This window comes from Corticium candelabrum, chromosome 2 (genome assembly GCF_963422355.1).
Source record: "Corticium candelabrum chromosome 2, ooCorCand1.1, whole genome shotgun sequence".
NCBI classification, from domain to species: Eukaryota; Metazoa; Porifera; class Homoscleromorpha; order Homosclerophorida; family Plakinidae; genus Corticium; species Corticium candelabrum.
In genome coordinates, this window is record NC_085086.1 from 504,701 (window position 1) to 522,200 (window position 17,500).

At 42.4% G+C, this 17,500-nt stretch overlaps 1 protein-coding gene across 2 annotated transcripts in view; it reads left to right on the top strand.

The window, feature by feature from the left end:
• LOC134176161 (two pore calcium channel protein 1-like) overlaps positions 1 to 17,500 on the top strand; it is a 30,012-nt gene that overhangs the window by 9,316 nt on the left and 3,196 nt on the right. For both annotated transcript variants that reach the window (XM_062642844.1, XM_062642845.1), the window contains exons 8-31: positions 28 to 164; positions 3,215 to 3,262; positions 3,503 to 3,569; positions 3,918 to 4,039; positions 5,502 to 5,593; positions 5,774 to 5,832; positions 5,896 to 5,991; positions 6,055 to 6,096; positions 7,115 to 7,268; positions 7,980 to 8,089; positions 8,153 to 8,275; positions 10,172 to 10,251; positions 12,064 to 12,180; positions 12,321 to 12,384; positions 12,756 to 12,832; positions 12,896 to 12,968; positions 13,083 to 13,142; positions 13,204 to 13,281; positions 13,515 to 13,637; positions 13,703 to 13,861; positions 15,994 to 16,236; positions 16,304 to 16,398; positions 16,460 to 16,484; positions 16,544 to 16,612. In XM_062642844.1, coding sequence (XP_062498828.1) covers positions 28 to 164; positions 3,215 to 3,262; positions 3,503 to 3,569; positions 3,918 to 4,039; positions 5,502 to 5,593; positions 5,774 to 5,832; positions 5,896 to 5,991; positions 6,055 to 6,096; positions 7,115 to 7,268; positions 7,980 to 8,089; positions 8,153 to 8,275; positions 10,172 to 10,251; positions 12,064 to 12,180; positions 12,321 to 12,384; positions 12,756 to 12,832; positions 12,896 to 12,968; positions 13,083 to 13,142; positions 13,204 to 13,281; positions 13,515 to 13,637; positions 13,703 to 13,861; positions 15,994 to 16,236; positions 16,304 to 16,398; positions 16,460 to 16,484; positions 16,544 to 16,612 — 2,313 coding nt within the window. The remainder of the gene's footprint in view (positions 1 to 27; positions 165 to 3,214; positions 3,263 to 3,502; positions 3,570 to 3,917; positions 4,040 to 5,501; positions 5,594 to 5,773; positions 5,833 to 5,895; positions 5,992 to 6,054; positions 6,097 to 7,114; positions 7,269 to 7,979; positions 8,090 to 8,152; positions 8,276 to 10,171; positions 10,252 to 12,063; positions 12,181 to 12,320; positions 12,385 to 12,755; positions 12,833 to 12,895; positions 12,969 to 13,082; positions 13,143 to 13,203; positions 13,282 to 13,514; positions 13,638 to 13,702; positions 13,862 to 15,993; positions 16,237 to 16,303; positions 16,399 to 16,459; positions 16,485 to 16,543; positions 16,613 to 17,500) is intronic.

Sequence of the window (17,500 nt, forward strand, 5' to 3'; positions counted from 1 at the left end):
TCTCTTACTTACGTTTTAATGTTTTAGGTATTGAAATCAATTGTTTTGAAGTTGGGAAAAGTGTTTGTGGCTATTGGATTATTTATAATAATGTTTGCTGCTGTTGGAGTTCACGTTTTTATGGACGACTATCAGTGTGACCAAGTCACCTCAGACATATTGGAGTGAGGCATTTTACTGCATGTGTTGGCTGCATATGGTTGATTACGTCTTGTTTGTTGCAATACATGAGCTCAACTGTATTATAGAGATAGATTGTATTGTGAGATGCATCCCACCAATACAATAGTTTAGTGTATTGTGAGATGCATCCCTCCAATACAAGGTCAAACCCATTTATTGAAATAAATAAACAAATGGGGAGCAGCTAGCAACCCCTGTCCAACACGGTTAACAATCCCGTGGCGACATATGGGACAGCAGCTAAGAGCTCTAGACTAGCTACAACGAAGTTGGCTAGCACAGCAAGACTAAAGTAAAAGAGAAGACTAAGTTAACCATTAATTAAACACAGTAACAAGGCTATGAACTGTTCCTCTTGATCCAGATTTTAAATGACTCTTCCATGACAGTCTTGATAATCTGAAGACACATGTTCTCCTTTGTCCTAGCTGGTATACGTAGTTCCGTGCACAAAGAATTCAAATTGGCATTATGAATAAAACCTCTCGATCCAACGAGAAGGTTAAATTGCTTTACGAGATATCTCTTTTCTGACAGAGACTGCACTAGGTCGTAATATCTTGCAGTTTTTCTTTCGTCAGCTGCATCGAAGTTGGACTCATGACAGACAGTAAGTTCTACTAGGTAAATTCTCTGTACCACGTCGTTCCATAGAATGACGTCAGGTCTTTTGGCGGTCACAACGGTGTCTGTTGGAAATGGAACAGTGCTGCAGGCAAGATCAGCGAAAACGTTGTAATTACTGGTGGACGTATTCTGAGAGATGGTGTCGTAGATTATCTTGAGAACAGCGTCGTGCCGGGTATTATAACAGCCTCTCTTAAGGAGAACAGAACAATTATTTAGAACGTGTAGAAGAGTCTGTCGTTTATGGCAGAGTGGACATCCATCATTTGTTCTCTTCTTCCACAGCAGAAGATTGGCATTCGTTGGTAATGACTCCGAGACAGCATTTAGAATGAAAGAGAAATGTTCTGATGTTAAACTGTAAACAACTTTTGACCATAAATCTGGCGCAGAATTGTCAATCCGGCTTGTCGCTCCTTGCACTTTGCGGCTCTGCAGTGTCTCCAGAAGATGCTGCTGAAAGTTCTTGTCAAGTCTGTTTTTGGTCTTTTCACCAAGCGACGAGCCTGACAGTCCAGGTGAGTCTGATAAAGAAACAAGTCCTTCTCTAACTGAAGAAAATCTCTCAGGGTGAAACCCATTCACAGCAGCTTTTGTTGCCAGGTACCGGATTGTGTTATCAGATGAGGTCAAAAAACGAGCAGATTTAGATGCCTGAAATTTTGAGGAGCAGTGCGAAAGACAAGGAAGGCCAAGACCACCTTTGGACTTTTCCAAATATAAACGAACAGTGCATGCGGATCTGGGTAGTTTCGTCCATTTCTTCAAGAAGTAAGTCACTATGCTGTCCACGTCTGTTCTAACCCAACTGGGAGCCAGTGGTACTAAAGACAGTGACCAAGCGAGCCTAGGAAACACTCCTTGACTGTAAAGTTTGAGTTTTCGGCAACAGCTAAGCAGACAAGAATCAACTTTTTCCATTAGTTGACGAACTTTAGCCTTTAGTGATTCCTTGAAAGACACAGTGCTCAACTTCCCATTTACTGGCATTCCCAAAAACTTGAAGGTGTCCTCACCAAGAAATGGAATTGAAGAACCAGAAACAGAAACGGCAGGGTCACGGGCATGGTAAGACGGCTTGAACGATAAACTGAGCGATGAACATTTTGAAGGCTTGATGGACAGTTGTGACCAACAACACCACTTGGACACGATGTCGCAGAGGGTTTGTAGGTTCTTGGAATTTCTGGCGAGAAGAGTTAAGTCGTCAGCAAAGAGAAGAGTGTTAACAATATGCTCTGTGTTTTGTAACTTGTAACCAATCGATGGGGCAGACTTTTGTAATTGAAGAACTAGAGTATTTATCACTGTATTAAAAACTATCACCGAGAAAGGGTCGCCTTGGAATACCCCTTTGTGACATGGAATAGAAGGGGTGGACCATTCTGATGTAGATACCAGCAGCTGAAGTGATGAATAGAGATTCATAACCACTTTCTGTAAGTGGAGTGGCGCATGATGAAGAACAAAGCTTTCTCGAACCAACCAGTGAGGCACGGATCCGTACGCATTTGCAAAGTCCAACCAGCAAACAGACAGACAGCGACGATTCCTTCTAGCATCTTCCATGAGAGACCACAATTTAAAATGATGTTCATCTGTTCCACACACACCAGGCAAAAAGGCTTTTTGAACTGATGTATCCAGAAAACCATTACTCAGCAGGAAGTCGCACCATCTGTCTTTCAGGATTGAAGTGTAGATCTTTCCAATACAAGGGGTCAAAGCAATTGGCCTAAAGTTTGAAGGAGTAGTGGGATCAGCTGCAGCACCAGACTTGGGAATCAGTCGAATGACACCAGTTTTCCACAAAGATGGCACAGAACAGGATAACCAGCAACAATTGTATAAATCCACTAATGCTGGGAGGAGTGATGGACATTTCTTCAACACTAGGTCTAGTGTATTGTGAGATGCATCCCTTCAATACAATAGTCTAGTGTATTGTGAGATGCATCTCTCCAATACAATAGTCTAGTGTATTGTGAGATGCATCCCTCCAATACAATAGTCTAGTGTATTGTGAGATGCATCCCTCCAATACAATAGTCTAGTGTATTGTGAGATGCATCCCTCCAATACAATAGTCTGATGTATTGTGAGATGCATCCCTCCAATACAATAGTCTATGTATTGTGAGATACATCCCTCCAATACAATAGTCTAATGTATTGTGAGATGCATCCTTCCAATACAATAGTCTGATGTATTGTGAGATGCATCCCTTCAATACAATAGTCTATGAATTGTGAGATGCATCCCTCCAATACAATAGTCTGATGTATTGTGAGATGCATTCCTCTGATACAATAGAGTTATTAATTTAGTGTATGGAGAGATTGATGCATCTTCTAGTGTATTGTGAAGCAGACGTGCTGATTGAATTGTTTGTAAATTGTCCTAGTTGTAACAAGACAAGCAATCAAACATTGTCTGGCCAAGTATACAAAGGGTAATGTGTGTGTGTGTGTGTGTGTGTGTGTGTGTGTGTGTGTGTGTGTGTGTGTGTGTGTGTGTGTGTGTGTCCAGTGTGTGTGTGTGTGTGTGTGTGTGTGTGTGTGTGTGTGTGTGTGTCCAGTGTGTGTGTGTGTGTGTGTGTGTGTGTGTGTGTGTGTGTGTGTGTGTGTGTGTGTGTGTGGTTATTTGTATTTGCATGTCCGATTATCTGTCTGCATATACTTCATCTTTATAGAGCATTTGACAACGTTGGTATTGCCGCTCTTCGACTCTTTGTCTTGATAACAACAGAAAACTATCCGGTCAGAAACATGTTTGTTATTGCGTTGTGCTTTATTGAGACTTTGTGTTGTATATGTTTGCTGGCAGTTGATTTATTTGTCTGTTCTTTCTTCAGTTGCTTGTCTGTTTGTCTTCATTTTTTGTATTGTCACTTACTTGGTTTGTCTGCATTTATGTATTTCTATGTTTTTGGTTTGTTTGTTTGTCTGTTTGTTTATTGGCTGTTTTCCTTTCTGTTGGTATCTCTTATTGCGTCTTACACAGCAGCTCCTCTTTATTCTTTAACTGGTTAGTAGACTTCTTGTGTCTTTGGCTACATGCTAATGTTTAGTCTTGTTATTGCTGGTCATCATTCTTCTCTCTTGTAGAGTCTTATTTTTCCAACCTACTTGAGACGAGCGAGAAGCTGGTTCTTCTTTGGAGCTTTCATTTACATTGGAGTTTTTATTCTCACGGCAATTCTCTTGGCTATCATCGTTGAGGCATATTGGTAGGAATGAATGTTATCACATTCTTTATAGTTGCACTTATCAGAAACTATCACTCGATTGGAAATAGTATTTTATGGCTTTAGGTTGTGTTTGTCTGTTTGTTTGCGTGCTATGTTGTTTGCAGGCAATGCAGGTCACTTTGGTCTGTTTGTGTGGTGTTTTGCTTGCCAGTTGGTTTGCCTGTATCTTTGTACTTGCGTGTACCCCGGTTTGCCAGCACCTATTTATCTGTCTGTCTGTTTAATTAATTGTAAGTTTGTTTCTCTGTTTCTCTGTCTGTTTGTGTATCTGTCTGTGGAACTGCTTGCTTGTCGGTCTGTCTGTCTGTCTGTCTGTCTGTCTGCCTGCCTGCCTGCCTGCCTGCCTGCCTGTGCCTGCCTGCCTGCCTGCCTGCCGGTCTGGCTGCCTGCCTGCCTGCCGGTCTGGCTGCCTGCCTGTCTGCCTGGTTGTCTAGTTGTCTGTCTGTCTGGTTGTCTAGTTGTCTGTCTGTCTGACTGCCTGTCTGTTAATCATTTATTTGTCTTTGACATTCAAGGCTAAGTCCAATAGTTAATATATGACTTTGTTGTTTGCAAAGACAGGTTTGCTTTTACAAATTCCTAGCATATGTACAAGTAGAGTCTATGAGAATAAAGAATTTGTCTGTCTGTCTGTCTGTCTATCTGTTTGTTTGCTTTTGTGTTTGCCAGTGTTCTTCCTCGACATATTTGGAAGGCACAATGCTTTTCTTTCCTAAGCCAGTGCCCTTCATTCTAGTCTATGTTTGCTTCCGAAGGAACGGCTTAGAACAACTGGACATGATTATTGAAACTCACATATCATGTAGTCCCAGTGGTTTACTAAGTTCAAAGCAAAATACCCAATGAACCTTGCATTACATCATGCAAGAGCACTCACTACATGTACACACTGTTAGAGTGTACAGTGTCATAGCAGTTACCTATGGACTGTTTTGTTTCATCAGTTTTGGTTTGCAGAAGTTGGTGGGCATGGCCACTGAATGTACAGAGTGAGTGCTCTTTATTTCGATTTCAAAATTCCTGGCAAGAAGTTGTGGGAGAACTCTTATGTTTATCTATCCAGTCTATTCGTCTCATTGCCTGTCTCTAAAAGTTTGTTTGTTTGAGTTAAAGTAGACTTCATAATTGAACACTAACTTGTAAGGTTGTTGTGTCGATGTACTGGGCATATAGTAGGGTTGGGATTGCAAACCATTTTTCTGTTTGTCGTTGTTCTGACATTTTTGGTAATTTCTCGCTGATTGTGCATTTGCTGTGTGTGTGTCTGTCTGTGTCTGTGTCTGTGTGTGTGTGTGTGTGTGTGTGTGTGTGTGTGTGTGTGTGTGTGTGTGTGTGCGTGTGTGTGTGTGTGTGTGTGTGTGTGTGTGTGTGTGTGTGTGTGTGTGTTTACTTTTGAAACTTCTAGCTGATGGCATATGGTGACAAGTATATGCCTGTTTAGGTTGTATTTTAAGATTACGGTCAAGGAAGAGAGGTATAGAGAGCGGGAAGAGCTGGCAAAAGCTTGGAATTTACTTGATCCACTTGCAAATGGTAACACGTTTCTATTAATTTTACACCATAGATCACGTGTTCCCTTGATGACCACTTAGTGGGCGATGACATGTCTATGTACTGGCTTGTTTGGATGAGTGGCATCTAGATAGAAGGCTTCGTTAACTAGAAAACAGTTTCGTACTATTAGGTTGTAGTTACCGATCTAATTCATTGCAGGTGACCTTCCAGTTGAAGATCCCAAGTTCTTGTCGTTATTCAGAATACTAAAGCCAAATGTATGATATTTAATTGACCTCTAAACTGTCAACTTGTGGGACGTTCTGTTTACGTGTTTATAGCACACAGATGAGGAGAACCGTCAACTCATTCAACTGATTGACACAGAGGAAGATGGATTTATTGATTCGTATCAATGGACGACTCAACTTCGAGACGTTAGTCGTTCTTGTTGTTGCTACTTTGTCTTCATGTAATACAAAATTGCATCAATTTTGTAGGTTATGGAGGCAAAGTTTGAACACTGTGGAAGATACCTATTTGTATGTGCTCTACACTAACTATACGATAATCACACATGCTAGATAGTGTCCTTACACTTTGGAATCCCAGACGATTGTAATGTAAAGGTCTAGTACGGTACCCCAGTTCTACATACAGCGTGCATGTACAGTACACACTTGTACTACACTGTAGTGTAATGTATAGGTACTTTACACTGTATATACTAAATATTAAACTAGGGTACAGTAGATGTAAAAACCAGTCGACTTTAGTTTGTGTTTGAGACTGCCTTCTCTTAGTGGTGGCAAGATCTCTCTATTTCTTTACCAATAGCAAACGCTTCAAGGTCACATTATTGTGTTCTTCCATCCATTCTAGGACTGTGCCTATAATTGCATCATAAGCTTGACCTTGTGTCAGTCTGACTAAGCATTGAATTTTCCATTCTAAATCTGAACTGTGATCATACACTGATCTCATAAGAAATAGTGGCAAAGATTAACTCGTGAGGGTGGCAAAAGGCAGAGTCACTTCAATAATTAGGTTTTACGTGCACAACATTTGTAATCATGCAGGCCAGCTTATTTGTGCTGTGTGTCTATTTGGTGTACACTCGTTACGTGAATTTGGGCCAATTCAGCCATGATAAGCTGTTGTGCCATGAATGTAGTTTACTAGCCAGCTAGATCGTGCTCACTTGCCTCAATTCAGTTGCACTGTGTTGACAATTACAGCAAGCTGTGCTGTAGACTAGCTGCATATGAGTATGACGGTGTTGTCAGAGTGTAAGCTTTGTATGATCGATCACTATCGACCAAATTTGTAATTGAAACTACGCTGTTTCTACTCATTGATTCTATGTGGAAATGAAGTCGAATGTTTGATGGTTAGGTAGTGGCTTTACACAGCAGATCTTTGTTCTTGCAGATGACACACACACACACACACACACACACACACACACACACACACACACACACACACACACACACACACACACACACACACACAACACACACAAACACACGAGTCATTGTTTCTATTTGTCATTTGCAGCCTGCAGCTCTTGATTCTTTAATATTGTTGGCCAGTCGTCTTGTCAGTTCACCTCGTTTCCATCGAGTAACAGTGCTGTTGATAGCTACACATGCCATCTTGTTTTGTATGAAGTGGAAAGGCATGTCAGATAATGCAGATAAGACAATACAAGGTAATCACCTGACTTTAATGCAGCTGACATTTTAGTGTACATAAAATTAGAATTTAGTAATTTTATGGGCAAAATGGTAGACAGATGAATGATTGCAATGAAGGCAGGTTTCAGTACAGACTGAGCAGCAAGTAGACAAGATGAGAAGGAGCATTGGCAGATGGTCAGATGACAGGGAAGTTAGATAGGCTGGTGCAAGTTGGGTAAACAGACAAGCACACAGACAGACAGACTGACATACAGACTGACAGGCAGGCAGGCAGACAGACAGACAGACAGACAGATAGTCAGACAGACAGACCTATGTCTGTTTGTCTGTTAATCTGTCTGTCTGTCCAATTGTTTGTCTGTTTGTCTGTTAATCTGTCTGTCTGTCCCATTGTTTCTCTGTTTGTCCTAGTTCCCTATTGCATACATAATCAAAGTAGACAGACAGACTTTGAGCTATGTTTTAGTGTTGCTGATGTTGTGCTAGTTTTGATATGTATTCAATAGAGAACTAGGACAAACAGACAAACAATTGGACAGACAGACAAACAGGCAAAGACAGATCATTAAGAACTGAGTCAGATAGGCGAATGAACAAGTGGACAGACAAGCAGACCATCGTTGTGCATGGGTAGATGACATGACAATTGAGACAGCCACTTTCATATGAAGTCATGCAGTCAAACAGTGCAACATCATTTGTAAATTTATATCTATTTTTAGCATTGAAAACTGTGATTGTGAGCCTCTTTTGTGTCGAAATCTTGCTACGGAGTCTGACATGGACAACGGCCATCATCCACGACTATTTTGAACTGATTGATAGTTCACTGGTAACACACAACCTAATGTAAAACGAGGGGATAAGACAGTGATTTACGTGACATTTTGTGCAGGTGTTTGTGGCATTGATGTGTAACGCATTGGCGTATCCAGTGTCAGATATGGAGACAGAGAGAGTGCTTACAGTGGCTTCAGGAATCTGTGTTATGGGCAGACTTGCACTCAATCCACCAGAGGTTCATTCATTTGCAATGTGACTATGTTAACTGTTCACTTGTTTACGGTTTGTTTGTACATGCGCTTGCTAGTTCTTCCATACTTACGAGTCTGACTTCTGTTTGCTTGTTTGTTGTCGGGTATGGCTTGATGGGTGGGGATTGGATTAGTCTCGCGTAGCCAGCCCCTTCTACTTTGGACATCAGGACGGTAGGAGAGGGTCTGGCACAGTGTCTTTCTTGTTTTTGTGTTGCCACTCCATTGATAAACGGTGAATAGTGTGGTGAGAAGAAGTGGTCATTTATAGTAGTCAGGTGACCTTGCCTAATTCCAGAGCTTTTCATGTTGTTTCTGGTCCAGTTCTTCGTAAGAAGGTCACCTTTTACCAAGCTGGGTAAGCGTTTTAAGAAGTGCCACCAGAGCAGAACAGATCCTGTCGTCTTCATTCTAACCGGTCATAGGCAGCCCCACCCTCTTATAGTCGGATAGAATGAGAACGACATGATCTTCCTTTGTCAAAATGCTTACCAGTTTGATCAAACATTTGTATGGAAAACCAAACTATCTTTGTCTATCTCTTACCGAAAACAAGTCATGACAAGCTGTGGAATACCACATTGTTCCCATCAGTAATTAGCCAGTCACCTGAATACTGTAAACGACCACTTAACTCTCCCTGTGCTACTCACCATTTATGTGTGAAGTAGCAACACAATAACATCCTCAGCAGGCCCCCTGCTGTCTGAATGTCAACGAGGGGAGAGGATGACTGCTGGTAACTAGGTGGGAATGCGGTTTAGGTTATGGAGGCTAAACTTTGTTCACAATATTGACTGTTCAGCTGAGTGGCACACCTTATCAGAATAAACAAAAATGGAAATTTTGTGAATAATTACTGCATGTCAAAAGCGGCAAGCTTCAGATTTGAGAAGCATGCTGTTGAGGATTAGGCTCGAGTGTCCAGCTGGTCACTTCCCCCCTCCCCCCCCCCCCCCGGTGGAGAAAGACCGGCTGGAGACATTCGCCACTCAAAGGAAACCGCTGCCTCTCTATCCTCCAATCAGGATTTTACATGTTTGGCTAGTTTTTGTGCATGCACATGTATTCACGATACCTGCTGATAGCAATGCTCGTCGCTATTGGCTCTCTAATAGCTTTGTAACTGAGTAGTCAATTCCTTTTACCGTCTGATATCACATTTCGTTAGCGTGTCAGCTACACCTGCATGTCATCTTCTCCTTTGTCTTCCTTGGAGGAATAGGCAGCGCATGCAAAACAACTTCTAGTAGCTTAGGGTGTCATACGTTGCATGCATTGAACGAGTAGACGATCTACAAAGCGTGGTATTTGCACTCAACGCAGGGCGACGTGCAGAGCTATGATTTGCGTACATTGCGGTCGACCTTTGGTTGGCTTCTGTGGTAAACTTTGAGTCAAGCGATCTTAGAACGAGAAACAGACAACGAGAAGAGCTGGAAAGAGTCGACCTGTTGTTTGTAGACTTGGATGGCACGTGTCGAGACTACACGCACTTGTGGCAGAACGAAATTACATTAGCAAAGAGCCAATAGAGACGTGGATCCCTATCGAGGATGCACTAACATTGAACGGCACTCTGATTGGAGGATAGAGAGTCGGCAGTTTGTTTGAGTGGCGAATGTCTCCAGCCGGTCTTTCTCCGCCACGAGGGGGGAGATGACCGGCTGGACACTTGAGCCAGCTGAGGATAGGCTATGTTCTATGTCTGCAGAAAACCACACGCTGCTACTGAACTTGGCCCAATCATAATCTAGCATGAAGTTATGTGGGTATTATCGATTGCATGTTTGTTTATGTTAGGATGTTGCTTCATTGTTTATCGATTCTGCATTAGTTTGGCAAATTTATACCAGGTGTTGTATTTGTCTCGTTTGCAGTGGAAACGGTCGGTTTCAAAAGTGTTGACAAGTTTCGTTCCTGTTATGTGGGATCTTGTCATTCTCTACCTCATCGTATTGTGAGTCAGCATTTACAGAATTCTGTCGTACTGTTGTGTACATGTCAGTTGATTTGTATGACGGTTTGACATTGCATGAACTATTTCAACTGAACGAACCCACGACGTAAAAATCACAAACCAGATATGAAATGCTTAGAAATAACTACAAGAAGTTTGTTGTTTTGCAGTTTTGTTGCTTACACTTGCATTAACATGTGCTGACGTGTGTGTGTGTGTGTGTGTGTGTGTGTGTGTGTGTGTGTGTCTGTCTGTCTGTCTGTCTGTCTGTCTGTCTGTCTGTCTGTCTGTCTGTCTGTCTGTCTGTCTGTGTCTGTCTGTCTGTCTGTGTGTGTATGTGGTGTGTGTGTGTGTGTGTGTGTGTGTGTGTGTGTGTGTGCGCGCGCGCGCGTGCGTGCAGAGCTGTCCCCAGAATACAAAAGGCACAGCACTCTACCCATGCCTTGGCTTCCACTTGGTAGAGGCTCCATGCTTTGTGCTGTATGAGTGATTAGCCGTGAAGACAATGAACTTGTATTTGTATTTTGAAAAGTGGGAAGTTGTCTGCGGCCAGCAAGTAGTTCCTGGGATGCTTGGTTTGAAGATAAGACTAATTAGGGCAAAGACTGCCGTATGGTATAGTACATTTATGCAGTGGTTGTCAGGCACCGCTTACTATTTAGGTCATTATCTGATGGTAAGAACAAGGTCTGTGGATATCTGGACTTCCTATAATCCTATATCGGTAGATTCTCAACTTCTTGAGGTCTGGAAATTTTCTCAAGGGCTGTAATATGTAGCTATCATGTGGTCAAGCAAAGTGAGGTAAGACAGAGAGAGAAACTTCCTTTGGAGTCCATGAAAATTGGAATGGGTGGGGCCAAAAATACACACAGTGGGCAGTGTTGACAATTTCAGCCATGCCTTACAAAAATCTTAGTGACACCCTGGTGTGTGTGTGTGTGTGTGTGTGTGTGTGTGTGTGTGTGTGTGTGTGTGTGTGTGTGTGTGTGTATGTGTGTGTGTGTGTGTGTGTGTCTGTGTCTGTGTCTGTGTGTGTGTGTCTGTGTGTGTGTCTGTGTGTGTGTCTGTGTGTGTCTGTGTGTGTGTGTGTGTGTGTGTGTGTGTGTGTGTGTGTGTGTGTGTGTGTGTGTGTGTGCTGTGGCCCAATTGGTTACAGTGTGCTTGGAGAATGGAGACATCTGGGACCTTGCAGGGTTGCAAGATTAAGTCACAGTGATGGCGAGCTATGGCATAATTTCCTTGGGCAAGAACCTTGCACACATATGCCTCTCTCAACTCGGGAGTATAGATGAGTACCTGGTCTTTGACTGGGGTGGCAAAGTCCTCCAACTGTGCAAAGTCCATCAGCAACTGGGGTCTGGGTGGTACTCCGGATGCCCACACCACAGTTGGCGTCGCAATTGGTGCCCTTCAAGCCTTGCGAGCACCTGGCCAGGTTCCAGGAGATTGCTTAGCACGGCCCATAGCTCCTACTTAGTGCGCAGTAACCCCTTATCCATTTTGCCATTTTTGCCATTTGTGTGTGTGTGTGTGTGTGTGTGTGTGTGTGTGTGTGTGTGTGTGTGTGTGTGTGTGTGTGTGTGTGTGTGTGTGTGTGTGTGTGTGTGTGTGTGTGTGTCATAGTGTGTATGTCATTGTGTGTGTGTGTGTGTGTGTGTGTGTGTGTGTGTGTGTGTGTGTGTGTGTGTGTGTGTGTGTGTGTGTGTGTGTCTGTGTCTGTGTCTGTGTCTGTGTGTGTGTCTGTGTGTGTGTCTGTGTCTGTGTCTGTGTGTTTGGGTGTGTGCTGACTCGTACTCTTTTATTTCTCAGATTTATGTTTGGTGTTATTGGAATGGAAGCATTTCATAACGTTGACCCTCATGAGACTGTGGTAAATGAGTATGTTCACTACAACTACCAATGCAAGCTTGGATTCATTGACTTTCGGTAATTTTTTTATTTAATGTGTTGCAGCTCTAGCTATTGAATCTATTATTAGTTAGCAAGCTTATATTGATAACGATACGTTTTGTAATGTAAGTGGTCATTGGGATTTTCCAAATTGTTTGGATTTGTGGTGTGTGTAGATGTTCTCTTTTGATGGTATTTCAACTCACAACATCCAGCAACTGGCATGAACTTATGAATGCTGTGAGTTATGGTGTTTTTGAATATAATTGAAATGTACACCTACTAATGACACACACACACACACACACACACACACACACACACACACACACACACACACACACACACACACACACACACACAAACACACACACACACACACACACAGCACAGCACAGCACAGCACAGCACACACACAGCACACACACACACACACACACACACACACACACACACACACACACACACACACACACACACACACACAGCACAAACACAGCACACAACACACACACACACACACACACACACACACCAGTATTGGTTGACACACACACACACACACACACACACACCAGTATTGGTTGATTTTTATATAAACTTTATGGTAGACAATGTTGTCAGCCGGAGATGCTGCTGCTCTCTATTTTGTTGTCAGCTTTATCTTTATCAACCTAAGTGTGATGAAGTACGGAAGAGTTACATGTCTATATTGTGGCTGGTGATAGTGTGAATACTTTATCCTTTGTAGCTTATTTGTTGCCATTGCTATCGAAGCTTTCCAGAAGTATGGAAACAGAGACACCAGGAAGATTGATACAGATGTAAATTGGTTAATTACTTTGTTTGTTTACAATGTTTTGTTTTCAATTCGGAGTCACGTGCATCTTTATCAGAGTTTGTGTTTCTGATTTAGTCTTTCTTATTGTTTATGTCAGGATCTCACGTGGAGAGAGAAAGTGAAGAGATGGATAGATGCTCTTCTTGGATCATCGAAGGTTAGTCTTTGAATTGTCGTGAAGTGAAATTGAAGTGTTATGTAGTTGTTGCTTTGGTTAGCCTGAGAAGCAGGGCAAAGATGAAGATGGAACTGATTTGAAAATACGAAGTCCAAGCACTTTGCCACGTAGCAGACAGGTTTGCCAATCTAAAGAATGAGATTTACTTTTCAATAAGTTAATGTATTGAGAGGTGCATCTGGCCTATTTAGATTTGCATATCCCTATTGCAAAAGGATAATGTACTGAGATATACGTTTCTATAAGAAAATCATTGTATGTAAAGATTGATTTGTCTAATGCGAATGGCAATCAATTAAGACATGCTTTATATCGGTATCAATACAATGGTTTATTTATATCTGTTTGTAGGGCTCACTGAGACGTTCTGTTGACATGCGAGATACCAATGGAGCTGCTGTAGTTATTGAACCAGCCACAAGTGATGGAGAAATGTCTGATGATGTGTACACAGGACTGACTGTTGATAAACGAGTAATACTAGTGGCATTACGGTGTCATTTAGTGTTCTTCTCTCAGTTGCATGTTTGTTTGTTTAGCGTGAGGTGAAAATGAAGCGGAAAATGAAGAAGAGGAAGAGAGCCCATCGATTGGCACAGAAAGGTTTAATGGTAGTGAGGGTCATGATGGCGTTTAGGAAGACGAAAGACAGTGAAATATCACTAGAGCAAGGGGAGGAGGTTGTTGTTGTTGACAAGGTAATATTTATGTATAAGCTTGTGTGTGTGTGTGTGTGTGTGTGTGTGTGTTTGGTGCGATAGCTCAGTTGGTTAGAGAGTCATCTTACGGAGTGTTTACATCCGGGACCTTGAAGGGTTGCAAGTTCAAGTTACAGTGATGGCGGTTATGGCATAATTTCCTTCAGCAAGAAACTAACACACATTTCCTTCATTCCTCTCAGGAGTATAAAAGAGTACCTGGTCGTTGACTGGGATCCCAAGCGGCCATCGGCTTTGATGTGACATCAGCCACTGGAGTCCTGGTGAGACTTTGGGTGCTCACACCACACTTTGCTTCACAAGTCGGTGTTCCTGTGAGTGCCTGGCTCGGCTCCACGAGTTTGCTAGCACAGGCCCAGAGTTTCCTGAGTAGCACACAAGGCCCAGCGTAACAGCTGGGGGCATAACCTTAGAGAAGCAGCTCCTGACATTTAGGATTTTAGGATTTGTGTGTGTGTGTGTGTGTGTGTGTGTGTGTGTGTGTGTGTGTGTGTGTGTGTGTGTGTGTGTGTGTGTGTGTGTGTGTGTGTGTGTGTGTGTGTGTGTGTGTGTGTGTGTGTGTGTGTGTGTGTGTGTGTGTGTGTGTGTGTGTGTGTGTGTGTGTGTGTGTGTGTGTGTGTGTGTGTGTGTGTGTGTGTGTGTGTGTGTGTGTGTGTGTGTGTGTGTGTGTGTGTGTGTGTGTGTGTGTGTGTGTGTGTGTGTGTGTGTGTGTGTGTGTGTGTGTGTGTGTGTGTGTGTGTGTGTGTGTGTGTGTGTGTGTGTGTGTGTGTGTGTGTGTGTGTGTGTGTGTGTGTGTGTGTGTGTGTGTGTGTGTGTGTGTGTGTGTGTGTGTGTGTGTGTGTGTGTGTGTGTGTGTGTGTGTGTGTGTGTGTGTGTGTGTGTGTGTGTGTGTGTGTGTGTGTGTGTGTGTGTGTGTGTGTGTGTGTGTGTGTGTGTGTGTGTGTGTGTGTGTGTGTGTGTGTGTGTGTGTGTGTGTGTGTGTGTGTGTGTGTGTGTGTGTGTGTGTGTGTGTGTGTGTGTGTGTGTGTGTGTGTGTGTGTGTGTGTGTGTGTGTGTGTGTGTGTGTGTGTGTGTGTGTGTGTGTGTGTGTGTGTGTGTGTGTGTGTGTGTGTGTGTGTGTGTGTGTGTGTGTGTGTGTGTGTGTGTGTGTGTGTGTGTGTGTGTGTGTGTGTGTGTGTGTGTGTGTGTGTGTGTGTGTGTGTGTGTGTGTGTGTGTGTGTGTGTGTGTGTGTGTGTGTGTGTGTGTGTGTGTGTGTGTGTGTGTGTGTGTGTGTGTGTGTGTGTGTGTGTGTGTGTGTGTGTGTGTGTGTGTGTGTGTGTGTGTGTGTGTGTGTGTGTGTGTGTGTGTGTGTGTGTGTGTGTGTGTGTGTGTGTGTGTGTGTGTGTGTGTGTGTGTGTGTGTGTGTGTGTGTGTGTGTGTGTGTGTGTGTGTGTGTGTGTGTGTGTGTGTGTGTGTGTGTGTGTGTGTGTGTGTGTGTGTGTGTGTGTGTGTGTGTGTGTGTGTGTGTGTGTGTGTGTGTGTGTGTGTGTGTGTGTGTGTGTGTGTGTGTGTGTGTGTGTGTGTGTGTGTGTGTGTGTGTGTGTGTGTGTGTGTGTGTGTTCATTTCTATGTCGGTCTGTTTGTCGGTCTGCATGTCTTGGATTGTTTATGTCTGAGTTTATTTATCTATTGCTCTGTTTGTCTATTATATGTTTATGTTTGTTGTTTGTTTATTTGTGTTTATTTTATTCATTAGTTTATTTGGTTGTTTATTTTTTCTTTATTTGTTTGTGTGTTAATTTTGTTGTTTATTTGTTCCTTTTTGTTTGTTTTTATTCATTTGTTTGTTTGTGTTTGTTTGTGTTGTTTATTTTTATCATTTGTTTACTTTTTGGTGGTTTTTGTTTTTCATAGTTTGTTTGTTTGTTATTTGTTGTTTGTTTACGTGTTATCTTATCTGTTATCTTATTCCTTATTTATTTACATGTTTGTTGATTTTTTTTTGTTTAGGTGTTGATATGTCTGCCCTTCTTTATGTTTTCATGGTTGTGTATTAGTCTCTATTGCGTCCCCTGATTGCTCGGTTATTCTACATCATCTCACTTATTTCTGTTGTTCATCGGTTTTCTAGGTGGAGGAGTGGATGAAGGGAAACAAGGACGATGGCAGCACAGGATGGTTTCCTTCTTCTCATGTCTGTCAACTAAACCAGGATTCTGTTCGTCAGCCGTCTGCAAATGGATCAAGAGCACAACCAGTATCTACAGCCATGAATGGAGAGACAGTGAAAAGCAAATCATCAGATATAAACACGACAAACACACCAAATAACAACTCGTCTTTATTTTCTAATCACATCCCACTTCCTGGTCAGGTCAGTATCTTATCATCATTTTTTACTACATATCTCTGCATCAGATTGGTATTCACGTCCTTCATAGAGTGTTGAGAGTGCTAAGCCTGTCACAAAGGTCTCGGATATGGCTGCGGTATCAACATCAACATTTTCAACTCAAAATTCAGTAACACCTCAACTGTGAGTTACAGCCAGTTTCTCAACGTGTTTGTGTTGATAGTTTCCCTGTGTTCTTATCTAGTGCCTCTCACACATCCAAGCCGAAGGTGCAAGAGATCGATGGATTGTCGAATTACTATGACTTTGATAGATGTCTGTGTTGTAGCTTGTTATGGGCAAGGGGGGAGACTGGAGACGAACAATACAAGACATGACAGTGATGAACCCAGAAGAGGTAAGATGCAGAGAAGAATGACAATACATGATAGTTTATGAAGCAAACAATGACACAAGTTTTTTGTTACCTTTGATGTTTATTTTGATATTTATGGTCAGATTTTTGTAACTGGTGGAGTGCAGTGCTATAGGTTGATGTTTACAGTACACATGTAGAGTTGCTAATGCAACCGAGTTGATTAGTGTTCGTATCACTGAAATTGTTCAAAACTATTGGCCTTGGAAATTATACTTTCTCCAATACTGTGTTGCTTACATGTATGGTATGCCAAATTGTTCCTAATTTATCAAGGGTGGCGATTCTGTCAGCATGTTGTGTAGAAGTTGTGCTATCCTTGTGTTGCATTTCACACCAGGCAGGAAGACAGACAAACAGGCAGATAGACAGATATTTCCAACTTCTTCCATTTTGCTGATGGGGCTGCAGCCTGTCGACAAGAGGAACAGAAAAAGGCACATTATGCCAAAGAGACATACCAAATAGGTGTAAGTCAGTTCAAGTAGACCCACTGGTTGTAAAGCAGTGCAGTTGTTGGGGAAAGCAGACTGAAGTCTACCTTGATCAATCGTCAAAACTATGAAAACAACTGGAGAAAGAGAATGACCATCCAGCTTTAGAGAAACGGTGCAAGCGTGTTCCTGCAGAAGACTTTCAGCTTGGTAGAGCCATTCGCAATCAATGTCTCTGTCTTATAAGCAAGTTTTTGAACATGCAGGGACGCGTATGTCCCTAACTTGATAACTTAACTTTGTTTGCTTGTTCTATTTAGCAGTTGGACAGTGTCTTAGTCCTTGCTTATTATCGAACTTTATTTATAAAAATATGTGAAAGACAGACAGACAGACAGCCTGGTTTGCCGGCAAGCAGGCGAACGGACGGGCAGAC